We start from the raw sequence: 17421 nt of genomic DNA on the forward strand, positions 1-17421 counted from the left end.
GTTGAGTGTAAGTCTAAATCTTGCAGAAGTTTATTTGGAGATTGCTTCAGTCGGTGTGTGATGTCCGTAATGGTTTGCATCAAGATTTCGTTCTGTCAAATCTCATAAAACATCATGATGGCGAAGCCGGTTTGTTTGCCTGTACACGCTAAAATAACAGAAGAAACGGTACCATCTGTCCTCCTTTTAGTAAGACTGACTGGCTCCGAAGTTCAGCGCAAACATCAGACATTTTGATATAATTTGCCAGCTGCTGGGTTAGCTGGAGTTTGAATTACAGGTGCCGTGGCGGGTTGGTTGTGTGAGAGGGTGTATGAATGAGCAGGGCGTGTCTCAGAGCAGCAGCTGATGATTACAGGGAGTGGTGTCGGGAGACGAGTACTCCTCCGATTGTTCCCTACCTCACGCTGCCACTTAAATGAAGGCGAGTCCCTCCGGAGGGCCTTTGCTCTTTTGCAATCTTCATAAGGAAGTGGGAAGCTAATTAATGATATGCTAATGACTTCAACGCAGCATCCTTTCGCAAGACTTTCTCAATATTGATATACTTGGACCCGCTGTTGTATTATACCGTAGATGGAGATGTCAGTGAAACCCAATATACTTCAAATGTGGCTCACAGTTTAACGGTCCTAGATTTTGTTCACTGAAAATTTTATTTAACCTTATTAGTAATATTTTGTCATTTTATATTTATTGATTTTACTAAAAATAAATGATATCTAATTTTAGCTGATAAATGTGAGACATTGAAATAACACAGCATATCAAGCACACTTGCAGATCTTTATACTGTAGTTATTCATTGTCATTTATTTTAGTGTGTCATTACAAGAAGTGCAAATTCACAAAGCACAATATACAAAATCTAACATTTCAAGGTTATTTGTGTGTTCGCGCCATTTTATGCTCATGCAAGTTGCAATATTATGCTTATATTGTATATAAATATATGTATCTGATTAATCTCATAAGTACTGGATGTGTTTTGGAGACTCACCCAGTAGTAAAGCACTTCAGTTTAACACATTCAGCTCAGGAAGATTTAAACCAATCACATTCTTTGTATATTTTTCTTCTTCAAAACTAGTGTTCAGTGTTGGTTCATTGTTCATGTTATTTTTTTCTCTACATGTTTTTGTTAACAATGCTTTAATTGAAAATCTATTAATTACCAATATGGTGCACATTTTCCGACACAAATCAAAACATGCTTTTGTTAGTTAATATTTTTGTCAGTTAATTTTCTTGGATTTGAATCAGTTCTTATAGAATCCGCTCATTATAGAATGTCCATGTGAATGTAACACACAAGCAGACTGAATCCCTTTTACGTCATTTATGTCACCGTTGGTAAGGTTTTTCATTACTGGTTTGAATCTTTCTTTACGCGCTGTATCTTTTCATTTTTTTTTTTCTTTTAACTCGCTCGAATCAAGACAGCGCCATGCTCAGCGGTGCAGGACTTTCAGAGCTCCACATATTAAGCGGTTAATTAATGGACTCCTGTCCACGCGCCTCAGTCGGATCCGTGGTGGAGGAGGCCCGCACGTCAGCTCTGATGGATCACGGATCCGTCAGCTCTGAGGCTTTTCCTGTTGGTCGGTGCTGAACCGTTACTGCATGTGACAGCCCCTGGTCCTGTCAGGACGAATCGCCCCCTCCTCACGGGCTCTACAGCAAAGGAAAGTGACACGTTAATGGAAGCTAAAGCACTCTAATGGCAGTGCCTGGTGAAAGCACGGTGAAGTCATCCACGGCGTTTGCCCCAGCTCTCTAAGATGTCGCTCCGAATCGCCATCTGGGCGTAAAGAGCGCACACCCTCGCCCCGGCCCTGTCCGCAACCCTTCCCCTGTCCCTGTTTGTACAAACATCCTTTTAGTGCGTTGGTTTCTTTATAGCCCTTATATATCTGCTCTGGACCTTTGGGGTTTCGATTATGAGCCGAAGAACTAATTGGTAGAAAAACACTTCAGCATTACTTGTTATGATTTTAGCACCCACAAACATCTAATTAGCACTCTACCGCTGGCCTCCATCTTTTGTTTTCTATTTAAAGGATATTCAGTTTCCATGGTTTTATATATGGGAACACTGGAAAAGAGAAAAAGGGAGAAAATAGAAAAAGAAGAAAAGGCACCGATTCTCTCTTCTTTTTCTTCCCCCCCGCACGTTTCCACAGAGGTGATTAACGGTGAGATGGGATTGTTTTTGTTGCCAATTAAAAAGACAGCAAAGTCTTAATGCATTGAAATGAGCGCAGATCAGCAGCTGCTGTCAAGCCAAAGCTGGGGGTGGACAGCTAGCATCTCTGCAGCTTCTGCTCTAGGTAACCAGCTGTGTGGAGGTGCTAAGGATCGCTTGCCTCGTCCCACCCAGTAATCAATTTGCAGGCCCCTAGTGCAGAGAGCAGCGGGGTAACAAACGACTCGCATTTCTGTTGCTTCCAGACGCACACTCAAGTGCTAATGAAAGGCAGTCTCAGCTGCCATGCAATCTGCCTGCACTCCTCATTGCCCCCGAAAGTCCCCCATGCATTGGGCCCATTGTCTCTGCGCTGCCGTATTTTTGCCGGAGCCCCATCTGTTTCCGTAATTACTGTCATGTAAACTGACTTTTCCAAATTGTGCGATGTGAAAAAAAAGCGGCAAGGAATCTCTGATTAGCCTCCCAGCGCTGATCGTCGCTGATGCAGCCGTCTGTGGCGTTTGGAAAAGTGTCACATATCAGGAGACGGACGGTTTGAATTCCTATGCAGTCCGTGACCGAGCCAGACTTTGTGCCCGCCATGGTCCCGCGCTTCTATTTCCAGCACAGAATGGAGAAAATCTATCGCTCCTATTCGGTTGTAGCGTTTTTTATTTTATTTTCCTATTGGAAATGATTGGAGAAGTTGCCTGCATTCTCCACCAACCAGGAGAAACAAACAATACTATTTACAATGAGTCTCAGCCATCACAGCCTGAACGCCTGGCTCATAGGTTCCCGCTCAGCCTGTCTAGATAATGGCTGATTTTTCTGCACAAAACCCATCACGCTGTGGCTGAGGATGTTAGCCATCATCCTGATTTAGGATTTACATTAAGCAAGCCGGGATCGTAATGAAAAATAACACTAACAATGACCAAACCAGCTCGCTGCAATCCACATCCATGTGACTTCATCAATCTTCCCTACACGTTCAGCACCTGCTGCAGTCCTGTCAACTTCCTGACACGGGATGGAGGCAGCCAGTGCTTCCTTATTAGTCTGTCAGCGATGGTGATGCTCACATCGGGTGCACAGGTTGAAATGGAGCCCGGGCCTGTAGCTCCGCACCCTGCTACTGAAATACACCCAACCTGATCCTAAATGACAATGTGGCAAGCACTGCCACAGCTCATTTACTCACACACTCTGAAGGATCTAAACACGCTAAAAGTTGCGTCGCACCTCTGAAAGCTGTCGCAAACATCTGAGGGATGTGTTGTTCGTCATATGTGTGTGGATTTTCTTTTGTGTTTTGCCCTCTAAAAAGGACGACAAGGGGATATTAGTTGTCGTTTTGATCGAAAATGACACAAGTACGTGCCGGATTGTTGTTTAGCAAAACACATCTCCATCTTTGACTTTGTTTTCCTGTTGGTGCGCCTTTGAGAGCTTGTCATTAATAATTAAAAAAACATAATGGAAACAACCAACCATGTTGCCTTTTAACAGGGGAGTCAATTTGTTGTGGTGTGGTGGGAAGCAGGCTGCTTTTAGAAACACAATTCATGGGGAGGGATTTGTATTCGTGTTTGTCATATCTAACTGATAACGCCACAACAGAGCGTCAAGCATGTATTGCAAATGAGCAACGGCAAAGCAAAATAAGTATTAAGGATTAGCCACTGACAAGGACTTTTTTTTTCCCCCTTCAGGTGCATATGTAGCAGGCCCTTCTCATTAGTGTTGACGTGTACCACATAATAACAGTTATTACACCGAGCTCCCTTTTTCTGTCAGTTACTGAAGCTATAAAATGTCTGTGAAATTCAATCTAAACAGTAAAAGCTTGAAATAACCGTCAACTGTTTTTCACCTCAGGGTATGATTAAATTTTCTTCTCACCTTAAATGGTTTCTTCCTTATTCTGGGGTGGTTTCTATTGTTGTTGTGCGGTTATATAAAAGCACTGATTGTGGAAAATGTTTAACAGAGGTAATACTGTATGTTCAGGTCCATCTGAGTGGAAAATGGACATGTTTTGTTGTTATTTTGGCCTTGTCCAAAATTTACTATCTATCTAAAGCTGTATTTATTTACTATCTCGAATTGTTCCTGGTCTTATTGTACTTTAGTCTGTGCATGTTAATGTAAGGGTGGAAAAAGTATAACTTTCATCAAAAATTTAATAACTTTCTCCGCCTCTGCTGATGTAACCAAGGCTGTGCAGGTGGGGAAAATAATATTCGCCAATAATATCATGGCTCACTTGACACACTTCCAACAAACCCCAATGGATACTGTGAAGTCCCACCCTACATGACTTAATACTGTATTCTGTTTCACTAAGAAATATGTCTTAAAGGGACAGTTCACCCAAATCAAATATTATATCTTCATTTAGTCACACTCATATCAGTCTAAACCTGTATGACGAGGTACTTTGAAAAATGTTTCAGTGTTTGGTTGTTTCTTTTTTTTTAATGCAAATTCACTGAATTTCATTGTTTAGGCAATATACAGTTGAAACATTATTTAAAATACCTTCTTTATGTTCCTTAGAAGAAAAAGGCATACAGGTTTGGAACAACTACGAGTAAATAATAACAGAATTTTTATTTTTGGATAAACAATCGTTTTCATTTTATTGATGAATCCAATTACTTGTTTTTATTTTGTTTTGATGCCAAAAGATCTGATGTAGATATATGTAGTAAACTGTTATCTAAGTAACCCAGAAACTTCACCAGTTTTCAGCATGGCAAAGATCAGAGCTTTCGCTCATTTCATTTTTAATAGAATCGTGCTATTCTTTGAATGAATTTGACATTAGGCTGTTCTCTGGTACCATACAGTGCAAAAGAAAAAAGCACACAAGCTTTAGAAACGTTGTTGCTTCCCTCCACCCGCTCTCCCCCCTCTTTCTGCCCATCACAGACAGACCAATAACACAATGTACACAAGAAATCTGAGAGAGAGCCATCACTGACAAACAAAGAGATAAACGAGGTTTCTCTCTCTCAATATGCAGTCCCTGCTTATTTATTCAGTAAAGGCGAAGACAACAGACATGCTACAAAGGGCAGCCATGCCTCATCACATGTCAAAGGCACAGTGACACGCAGCGAAATAAACACTACTATCTGCGATGAAATGCTGGCCGAATGCTCTTTTATTTCTTAAAAATAAATAAATAAATGCACTGGTTGACGGTCCAGTTAATATTTTGTACTCTGTAGCATCAAGACAGGAAAAAAACAAAAAATGGAGGAATGCAGGAGGAAAGGCCGAGAAGATGTCTATGGATGGGGAGGGGGGAAGAAATAGTCTTGCCTTCAGGCTATGAGTGGGGTGGAGAAGAAAAAGAGTAAAATGGAGCAAAGCAGTCTGCTGTCCTCTCCATAATACATGTCTGCTGGCTCCTCAGAAGCCCTTTTTAATTACAGCCCCTCGTGCAACATAGAAAAACATTGATTTTTATGACTCTGCTCTTTTAAAGTAACAAGGATATGAAATCTTGTTATGGATTAACAAGCGAGTCACCTTAGGTTGTAACGTGGCGCAAAGAGGGAGGGAAAAAGATTAAAGAGAAAGAACATGAATAATTCAAATTATTTTTCCCCGTACTGTATATCTTTGCACTTTCTGCTTAGACCTTGGTCGGCCCATCGGTTGAATATCAGTTGTATTTAACATTTAACAGCTGTTAATGAATCTACAATAAAGGTCTTGCTGCTGAAAGGGAGATAAGGGCCAGAGTGCTTTTAAAAGAAGCGTGATGAACAATAAATTTAAACATTTGTGTGTGCTTTAATTATTTAGAACCTCACATTTGGCCTAGTGTGCACACAAATGTTCTTTTGTGATTCAGATAAGCAGATACTCTCTTGTGTTGCCCTTATATGTCGCTGTCTCAGTTTGCTCAGTGAACCTTTTTTTCTTCTTTTTAGTGCAAGGCTTACTTTTTCAAAAATAGTTACTGATATGGCTCATCCAAAGCCATTTTATTTCTTTGTATTTTAAAAGGACTATCAGCACATTTGTCAAATCATTAGTTCAAAATAAAATAAAACCTTTTTTTTTTTTTTTCACTGCAGTGCACACAAATACAGCTCTCACCATCATTGTTTCAGGATGTACGCATTGGAAATCAATCATAACGTGGGATTATGTTTTTGATTTTGATTTTTTATATTTTTTATCCTCAAAGACAAACATGCAGCTTCAGATGGCTTCTGGATCAACTTCATTGTAAAATAGCCAAGTATCTTTTTTTTTGTAATTGGAAATCATGAACCAAATGCAGAGTTCTGCATTGATGTCAGTGATTTTTTTAAATATTTTTTTTATATATTTTACATATCAAACATGTTTTTGATAACAGTGGCCTAATAGCAAATTACCATACAACAGTCCTTATAACATTTACATACATATCACATTTTAACAGAACATATGGTTACCATGGTAAATTTAAAGCACATACAGTATGTAAACATCTAAAGTTTTAAAGAGATTGTCATGTATTTAGCTTTTTTTATGATAGCTTTTGTACATATATTTTTATACATCTGTTTATATACTGTTAGGTGAGCACCACTACAGGTTTCTCCCACATACATCACTTTTTGTAATCTCTTTCATTAACAGAGATTTTTATTTACATGATTTGTGTCAGTACACAATGATAAATTTAAATGCAACCTTTATGGATAACTTTTATGTTTTAAAAAAAAGTAATAAAAAAGAAAGAAAATTGTGTAGCCTACTAATTCCAACGGAAATAGGCTACATAGTGCAAATAAATAATATTGTCTAGTCCCCCCATATATAGCTATCCATTAAAGGGTTAAACGGTTTACTTATTTTACACTATACAAAAATAAAAATAAATGTTTTACTCAAAGTGCTATGAGAGAAGCTTCATTCAGTGATTATCCACAGTAAAATATTTTCATTTGTTTTAACAGTGGAATAGTAAATAGTGTTATAACTTAAGTGATATAAATCCAGTAAAGGTATTAAGTTGGACAGGTCTTCCTTACAGCACAAAGCATTACAGGCTGATATGAAATGATTTTAATGGAACACAAATGTGATGGCAGTTTGTTTACGTGCTGAGAGCTTCATTCCATGCGCGCGCTTTATGTCTCGCCATAATAATACATTATAAGGACAATTCAGTTTCACGCAAGAGAAAAAAAAAATGAAGAGATTCCCCCACCCCCGGTAAAAATGAATGTGTGGTTTAGGATTGGCCCCCGCCCCGCATCTCTTCGCCTCGGAGATTCAGATGCTGCTGAATGAAACAGTGCGCCCGAACTCCTCTGACAGCGAATGGAAAATCACACCCGCTTCAACTTCACTACGTCCAGTCACCTCTTGCCCGTGATTGAGTTTATTTACAAGCGCCAAAAACGGACTGAATAGAGTGTCGTGCATATTTACAAGGGCTTTACTCAAATCAGCACGGACAAGAACAGACGCGCGCTGTGTTTTCGCGCACCACCGGGACGCTCGCGCTCACACATCCACATTCGCTCGTAGCCGGTTATTCAGCCGCGTTTGCGCACACTCCGCTGGCTGCTTCAAGGCTTCATAACAGCAACCAATCCTACTAAAGCAGTCTTTAAAACCCCGTGAAACTCGGCGGCCAGGACAGGACGAACGGACGCAAACACGATGCAGCATCCCCTGACGGGCGGAACGTGCGTCGCCCTGCCAAACGTGGACATGTGTCCTCAGCTCTCCTGTGCCTTGACTTTCATGTACCTACAGCAGGTGAGTGAGTGAGTGAGCTCCTCTCAGAGCCCGCGCAATCCAGTGCAGAATATGCGAAACGCCGTTTGTGGCAAGCCGTTTTAGCATGCATATCTTTTTTAGTTATTACTAAAGTATAGTGGCTTTAATGTTTGTAAAAAATCGTTAGATGCCTTTACTTATTCTGGTAAACTAGTCGCTAGCAGCTACTTAATTAGGTTCTAATACATCCTTTGCTACTAGTTACCATCTCAATAGTAACTATTCAAGTAGTGTATATTCCATGCACTGGTACTATAGACAGTACATTTCAGTTGTTACTAGCAAGTTTAATTGAACTGTAAAGTAGTTGTTTGGGCTAGTCATTATGTAAGACAAGTGAAAAAGCAACTGTAACTTTTGAGGTAAGATATGTTGGCCATAACATTTTACATTTATGCATTTAGCAGATGCTTTTATCCAAAGCGACTTACATTGCATTTAAGTTACAGTTTTTACATTTTATCAGCTTTTGTAACAATAAGGATAGTTTCTCATAAGCAGGTAGCCTTACTAAAAAGACTAGTAAATCTGGGGCCAGTTGCATAAACTTCTTATCACACACACACACACACACATATATATATATTTAGGGCCCAAGCCAGTAAGGCGCAGGGCCCTATTGTTCCCCTAAGGATTATTATTATTATTTTTTTTTTTTTTTTTTTTTTTTTTTTTTTTTTTTATTATTTTTTATTTCGACTATCCGGGTACTTTTGGGGGCCTTAACGTGCCCGAAAACTCTTGAAAATTGGCACACACATTGGAACCTGCGGCCATTAGGACGCCGCTGAGGCTGGGACCCGGGCGTGGCACAGGGGCTCTACGGCGCCCCCTGCAAAATTGTCAGAAAGCTTGATGTATAGCTCACACATACTTGCACGTATTCATATGAAACTCGGTACACATATAGAACTCATTGAGCTGAACAACTTTCACGCAGCATGTCTTAGGCTCCGCCCAACAGGAAGTCGGCTATTCAGGGCTGTTTAAAAAGCGCATGCTCTGGAATTTGATATACTCCTCTGAGGATTTCCATACGATTGCCACCAAACTCGGTGAACATGATCTCAAGACATTGGGGACGCTAAATTGCGAAGATATTTTTGATATGTCGAACGGTTTGCCCGTGGCGAGGCGATGAAGTTATGGCGAAAAATGAGACCCAGGAAATGCGTAATAACGTCCACATACATTGTATGATGCAGATCAAACTTCAGTGATTTGTTCGTTGTATGATGCCGATCGGATAGATGTGACTATTATGACTGAAAGTTATAGCGCCACCAACTGGCTGCAGGAAGTGTGTCGTTTTCAAAATGCTTTGAATTCAGCATCTTATTTTTACTCGATTTGCTTCAAACTTCACCAGAATAATGTCAAAACACGGCCGATGTAAAACTGTGAAAGGAATATTGATATCTAAAATTATGTTACCATGGCAACGTGTCAAAGTTGAAAATTCGTTTCTGGTGATTTTGAGGCAGATAACATGTTTAGAATGTCATGAAACTCAACACACATATCAGTATTAATGATAGTTAGACACTGGAAAAAGCTCATAAACGGGCGTGGAAGAGGCACTCTATAGCGCCACCTTTTGTCAAAAATGGGGGGGTTAGTTTTAGCTACAGACACCAAACTCGGTACATAAATTGTTCTTATTAATCCGGACAACTTTCTAATTTACAGTCATTAGCTACGACCAACAGGAAGTCGGCTATATTTATTTTAATGTGGGTTTTTTAAAAAAACGGGCTGTAAACAAATTAATACTCCTCCAAGCAGAAACACGGAAATCACACCAAACATTTTTTATCATGATGCCAAAATACTGAAGATGCTAAATTGCGGACGGATTTAGGATATCTTGAACGATGATTTAATGGCAATTTATTAAAGTTACAGTAAAAAATTGATTTTTTTTTTTTTTTATCTTTTAAGAGCAGCTTCCAAACACTTCATAAAAAATTACATACACAGAACAATACAGTGTGAGGATATGTGATTAATTTCATGAATTTACAATACACTATGCAGAGGAGAAAATTAAAAAACTATCAGAGAGTTGATATACTGCTTCTGAGTGAGAGCTCCTGTCACTGCATCTGAGTGAGGGGTGGGGGTGGGGTGGGCTGTGAGTGACTGTGTGGATTGAGCCAGTGGGTGAGAGAGAGAAAGAGAGAGAGAGAGGGTCTGTTTTTTTAAATCTTTAAAAAATGCTTATAAATCATTAAAGATTTTGATAACACTTTATAATAAGGTCTCAATTCTTAACATTAGGAAATGCATTAATTAACGTGAACTAACAATGAAAAATATATTTTTACAGCATGTTAATTCTTCCATGATAGTATGAACTAACAAAGAACAATTTTTTTAAAAGCATTTATTAATCTTTTTAATGTTAGAAAAATAATCATGTTCAAAAGATAAACTTTAAAATTTAATAATATATTAACACATTTTGGAATTAATATTGATCAACATTAAATGGTATATAATTATTAATGATTATATATATAATGATAGCTACAGACACCAAACTCGGTACATAAATTGTTCATATTAAGCCGGACAACTTTCTAATTTACAGTCATTAGCTACGACCAACAGGAAATCGGCTATTTTTTTTTTAATGTTTTTTTTTTTTTTTTTTTTTAAAGGGCTGTAAACAAATTCATACTCCTCAAAGCAAAAACACGGAAATCACACCAAACATTTTTTCTCATGATGCCAAAATACTGAAGATGCTAAATTGCGGACGGATTTAGGATATCTTGAACGATGATTTAATGGCAATTTATTAAAGTTACAGTAAAAAAGAGAAAACTTTTTTTTTTTTTTTTTATCTTTTAAGAACAGCTTCCAACCACTTCATAAAAAATTACATACACAGAACAATACAGTCTGAGGATATGTGATTAATTTCATGAATTTGCAATACACTATGCAGAGGAGAAAATTTAAAAACTATCAGAGAGCTGTTTCAATGCATCTGAGTGAGAGCTCCTGTCACTGCATCTGAGTGAGGGGTGGGGTGGGGTGGGCTGTGAGTGACTGTGTGAGTGACTGTGTGGATTGAGGAGCTGGGTGAGAGAGAGAAAGAGAGAGAGAGGGTCTGTTTTTTAAAATCTTAAAAAAATGCTTATAAATCATTAAAGATTTTGATAACACTTTATCATAAGGTCTCATTTCTTAACATTAGGAAATGCATTAATTAACGTGAACTAACAATGAAAAATATATTTTTACATCATGTTAATTCTTCCATGATAGTATGAACTAACAAAGAACAATTTTTTTAAAGCATTTATTAATCTTTTTAATGTTAGAAAAATAGTCATGTTCAAAAGATAAACTTTCAAATGTAATAATATATTAACACATTTTGGAATTAATATTGATCAACATTAAATGGTATATAATTATTAATGTTTATATATATATAATGATAGCTACAGACACCAAACTCGGTACATAAATTGTTCTTATTAATCCGGACAACTTTCTAATTTACAGTCATTAGCTACGACCAACAGGAAGTCGGCTATATTTATTTTAATGTGGGTTTTTTTTTTAAACGGGCTGTAAACAAATTCATACTCCTCCAAACAGAAACACGGAAATCACACCAAACATTTTTTCTCATGATGCCAAAATACTGATGATGCTAAATTGCGGACGGATTTAGGATATCTTGAACGATGATTTAATGGAAATTTATTAAAGTTACAGTAAACAAGAAAAAACATTTTTTTTTTATCTTTTAAGAGCAGCTTCCAAACACTTCATAAAAAATTACATACACAGAACAATACAGTCTGAGGATATGTGATTATTTCATGAATTTACAATACACTATGGCGAAAAGAAAATTTTCAAACTTATCAGAGTTCTCCTGTCTCTGTGCTTCTAATGTGTGCGGTGGGTGACTGGGTGGGTGACTGACTGTGTGAGTTTAGTGAGTGTGGAGGGGGAGGGGGAGAGAAAGAGAGAGAGAGAGAGGGTCTGTTTAAACTTCTCAATAAAATCCTTAAAAAATGCTTATAAAGCATTAAAGGTTTTGATAACACTTTATAATAAGGTCTCATTTCTTAACATTAGGAAATGCATTAATTAACGTGAACTAACAATGAAAAATATATTTTTACAGCATGTTAATTCTTCCAGGATAGTATGAACTAACAAAGAACAATTTTTTTTTAAAGCATTTATTAATCTTTTTAATGTTAGAAAAATAGTCATGTTCAAAAGATAAACTTTAAAATTTAATAATATATTAACACATTTTGGAATTAATATTGAACAACATTAAATGGTATATAATTATTAATGTTTATATATATATATATATAATGATAGCTACAGACACCAAACTCGGTACATAAATTGTTCTTATTAATCCGGACAACTTTCTAATTTACAGTCATTAGCTACGACCAACAGGAAGTCGGCTATATTTATTTTAATGTGGGTTTTTTTTAAACAGGCTGTAAACAAATTCATACTCCTTCAAGCAGAAACACAGAAATCACACCAAACATTTTTTCTCATGATGCCAAAATACTGAAGATGCTAAATTGTGGACGGATTTAGGATATCTTGAACGATGATTTAATGGCAATTTATTAAAGTTACAGAAAAAAGAGAACTTTTTTTTTTTTATCTTTTAAGAGCAGCTTCCAAACACTTCATAAAAAATTACATACACAGAACAATACAGTCTGAGGATATGTGATTAATTTCATGAATTTACAATACACTATGGAGAGGAGAAAATTTAAAACTTATCAGAGTTCTCCTGTCACTGCTTCTAATGTGTGCGGTGGGTGACTGGGTGAGTGACTGACTGTGTGAGTTCAGTGAGTGTGGAGGGGGAGAGAGAGAGAGAGAGAGGGTCTGTTTAAACTTCTCAATAAAATCCTTAAAAAATGCTTATAAAGCATTAAAGGTTTTGATAACACTTTATAATTAAGTCTCATTTGTTAACAGTAGGGAATGCATTAATTAACATGAACTAACAATGAAAAATATATATTTTACAGCATGTTAATTCTTCATTGATAGTATGAACTTACAACGAACTAACAATGAACAAAATATTTTTAATATTAGAAAAATAGTCATGTTCAAAAGATAAAACTTTAAAATGTAATAATATATTAACACATTTTGGAATTGATTTTGATCAACATTAAATGGTATATATTTATTAATGATGTAAATTAACAACAGTTAAATAATGTTGTTTTTTAACATTGGTTAATTCACAAATAACATTAAATATTAACAATATATTTTTTACTTTATTCATTTGTGTTAGAAAAAAATATTCATGTTAGTTAATGGAAAAATAAATCATTAAAACCTTTGGTAACTATAATAATTTCTCATTTGTTAGCATTAGTAAATGCATTAACTAACATCAACTACCAATGAAAAATATATTTTCACAGAATTTAAAGTTTTATATGTTGTTCTGTGTGTGTGTGTGTTTCACAGAGTTGATGGTTTGGATTAACCCTTTAATTGCCGTATCCCTTAAAACCAAACTGCCAGAGGGTTACTGTGATGCTTGTGCTCGCTGGGCACCGTTTTATCGATGCCACCGGGGTGGCGTATGCTGACGGCTTGGGCCCGTCATCGCTGCTCGCAGCTATATTCTTTCTTTTTTTTTTCTACAAGACAGGTCATTAACTTTAAGTCAGTTACAAAATGGTAAATTGGTCTAATTTGAATCTGGAAAGTTTGACTGATTTCCTCTTGGTTAACTGCTAAATTGGTCAAACTAGTTCTTTAGACAGTCTTAATTTAGTGGCTGTTTTTATGCAACTGGCCCCAGGAATGCATACAAGTTAATATTGTATAGAACCTAATGAATTTTTAAACTTGTGAAACTTAAAAAGTTACTAGTCACTGTTGGGTTACTTAAATAAACAAGTGCTAATAACTTGAGAAATATGTACTAGTTAGTAAGTAATAAATGTTCGAGCGGCTTGCCACAAAGGTTGTGTGTGAGTGTGGGTGTGTGACCAGTGTAAGTGGAACACATGAAAGTGGACAGTTTGGTAAGAGAGGGATTTTGTCTACTAGTGTGTTGGTGTTTTGGTCATGCATCATTTGTGAATCATCTGTCGCTATTTAAGTTTGCACATAATCAATTTAAATAAATAATCTGACATGTCATCTGTTTTGAATAAGCCTTAAAAGTAGTCTATATATAACTTTGCATCCTAAGGTTGTTTGAAAGAGTGTGAGCTGATTTTCCACTTCTTGTAGAGGTAAAATACTTCATGTGGTTTTACTGTGTGATAAACAATTCTGCTGACTCTTATGACTTTGCTACATGATATCCTCATGTGCTCAGCATATCGTGTGTGCATGTGTCTGTTTAATGCATTTCGCTTGCGTTAGTTCTCGATTTTATGATGTGTGTGTGTTTTAATAGTTACTCTTATTAGATTATATTTAAATCTATTTTATGATTAACTTGGATCATATTGCACAGTTTAAAAAAAACAACCAAAAAAAAAGATTTTTAATTTCGAGTCATTAATGTGCTAGACTGCACCCTTGGGCGTCTTTTCATCCCCTGATTATCTGATACACTTGATTGTCATCAGTGCCTTTTCCAAACAGTGAGTCGGCTCCTAGAGTGATGACAATTCAAGGGGATTTATCAAATCAAAAGTTAATCTATGATATTGATCAGTCATCAGATCCTATGTGCCAGTGCTTGTCTCTCTCCAGACTCGACGTGACTGAGATCAGTGATCTCATTTAACTTTCATCTGTCGCACCGAGCCACCATTAACCTTCAGTGACATCTCTAACCTTTGTCTTATCCAATAGAAATTGCATTCCATGTCAGTTTAATTGCAAATACATCTGAGTGATATTTATTTTTTTTTCTAACAAAGAGACAGGTTTTATTTCTCTAATCAAGCCAGAGTATATCAGTCATTCATTTTTAAGGGAGAACAGATGCTACTTTAAATGTGTGATGCTTCAGTACCAGGTTGCATGAAGTGAAGATTAACTGTCATTTTAATAATTTTTCTTGTTATCATGAAAGTTGCTTTGTTTTGAAGTTTTATCAGTAATTTTTTGTTTCTTTTTTTTTTTTTAGTCTGAGTTTGTATTTGGCAAAATCCTTTTTCTTTTCTTTTAGCTGGGATTGGTGTTCTAAGATCATCATGACATAGAGGTTTATTTACTTGATTTTTACTTTTCTGTTTCTCAAATATTTATGTGCCTGCACAAGCATTTCTGTTTTTCCATGTGTGAGTGTGTGCGCGTTCACGTGTGCTGAGTGAACTGGGAATCTGGGTCTTTGAGACTATTTATAGCTGAGATGCAAGACATTTTGAATGCATCTCACTACAGCTGGGGTCTCATTCAGGACTAGGCACAGACGACGCAACTTTATTTTTTTCCTCGATTTGCTTTCTTTACATGTAGGTCACGTGCACATGGCATGCGGAACAATGTTGTCTAGGAATAGATAAGTTTTATTGTGTATCAGCAGGATGTGTAAGCTGGAGTATTTGTGGATTGTTTGCATCCACTGGCAGAATTATTTTCATCAACGGAAGTAAAGCGGATCATCTCTTAGCGACAGCTTCATGTTGAACAGAGACGTTTAATTATTTGCTTCTATTGAAAGGCCCAGCAGTCAGTGCATATATAGCATATGTTATCCCTAGGTATATGTGTGTTTTTCCCAGCACATTTTACTAATGCTATTTGTTTACGTTCACCCTCAGGACTAGGGCGTTTTGTACAGTGCTTGTGTCAGTAGCGGGGCAGGTTTAAGCAGCTGCCAGATAGACCTCACCTGACCCTTAAAGCCGGGGGCGTCCTGCACCCGCTCCTATCTCCCTCCTGTCGCAGGACCCCAGCCTGACCTGGAGTGGGCGGTGTGGGAGGTGTGGTCGCCTGGTCTTCACGGCTAAAATCAATCCAGCCCAAAGTCACATGGCTCTAGCTTTCTTTCAGCAGATCTTTTACGGCCCCCATCTCACTCCTCTTTCGCTCTCTCTCTTCGCTGCTCCCATCTGTGCTGACTATGCGTAACTGCTCCTCTCTCTTTCCTTTCCATTACATCTGCTTAGTGCTGTTCATTTATTTAAGTACCCAGCGCACCCATACACCATCACGCCTTCTGGACACTTCTGCTTTTCACTGTTTCTTTCTCAAAAGGCTCATGCATCAAAGTAATAAAAAAAAAACGTGATTCAGACCAGGTGACGTTTTGTAGCAGTGTATTTTTGTGTCGTATGAGGCTGTCGTTTTGGGGCTAGTCTATCGAGCTGGTATGTGTGTGTGTGTGTGTGTATGTGTATGTAAATACTAGACATTTATGCAGCTTAATAAATTTATTTTCTGTACACTTTTTAACTGTAATTATGTACAGTACTGCTAGAGAGGTGAAATGCTGTGCTAAATACTATAAATAAATGTTATAAATGGTATACTAAATTGAAAGACCCTTTTACAATTAAAATCATAAATTAATTGTATTATGATGAAAATATTTGTATTTGGCTTTTGTAATCTTTTGTTCTTTTGAAAGACTACATGGGATGTTTGTAGTTTTAAAATTCATTATTGATTAAAAAAAGTCAAATGTAGGGCTTTTTAAAATCAAATAGTACCTGTTACAGAACCGTAGATACACTTGTATATTCATGAAACATTTGTGAAAATCTTGAAATCATGATGTTTTTATTTTAAAAAGGTCTTGTTATGTCACTTTCATTCAAAAGCAAGGCTTGTGTCAGTTTAAAAAGTGCTGCTTTATTTCTTTAATGGCTCTTTTGGCTTCAGTGTTTATGTTATTTTTTCTCCCCTGTCTCATCAAAAGAGTAGTGTTCAGATTTCATTTAAATTCAGACATTCCGCCAAATCAAATTATGGTTGATTTCATTATTTCATTTTTGAAATAGCGTTGGAAATCAGTTGCAGTTTTTTATTTTACTTCCCAGGTTAGGATGACATGTAAAGTGATTGATGCTGATTTTCAAAAGTATTTTAACCCCTTAACGGTCATCCCCATTTTTTAAAATTCACGAAAAAGTGCACTATGCAAACTTAAATTATTATAATTCATGAACGCTTTTCAATACAGATCTAAGGTTGGTCTCTTTTTAAGAAGACAATTAGCAGATTATTACAGAAGTGAAATCATTTAATAAAATTAAAGTATTAAAAAGTTATAGAAGTTAAAATTTACTGTAAAACAAATGTATTATATTATTTTATTTTATTTTATATGAAATAAATATTTAAAAAAATAGTTAAAAATCTAAAATTGCTATAAAATTAAAGCCATATGTGTACATAAGTTGTGTTCCAAATTTGAAGTTGATATAAAAAAAATTGAGGTTCATATGCAATTTTGTTTAGGCGTTATACCAAAAACAGCCACC

The 17421-nt window shown here is 36.6% G+C and overlaps 1 protein-coding gene across 2 annotated transcripts in view; it reads left to right on the forward strand.

Annotated features, from left to right (window-relative positions):
• The first annotated feature begins 7466 nt into the window (after window positions 1–7466).
• Window positions 7467–17421, forward strand: part of LOC306865490 (RNA binding protein fox-1 homolog 1) — a 148813-nt gene continuing 138858 nt past the window's right edge. For both annotated transcript variants that reach the window (XM_079410112.1, XM_079410110.1), the window contains exon 1: window positions 7467–7969. In XM_079410112.1, the coding sequence (XP_079266238.1) occupies window positions 7871–7969 (99 nt within the window). In that variant the 5' untranslated portion in view covers window positions 7467–7870. The remainder of the gene's footprint in view (window positions 7970–17421) is intronic.

Source organism: Barbus barbus (assembly GCF_936440315.1).
Source record: "Barbus barbus genome assembly, chromosome: 4".
In the NCBI taxonomy this organism is placed as follows: domain Eukaryota; kingdom Metazoa; phylum Chordata; class Actinopteri; order Cypriniformes; family Cyprinidae; genus Barbus; species Barbus barbus.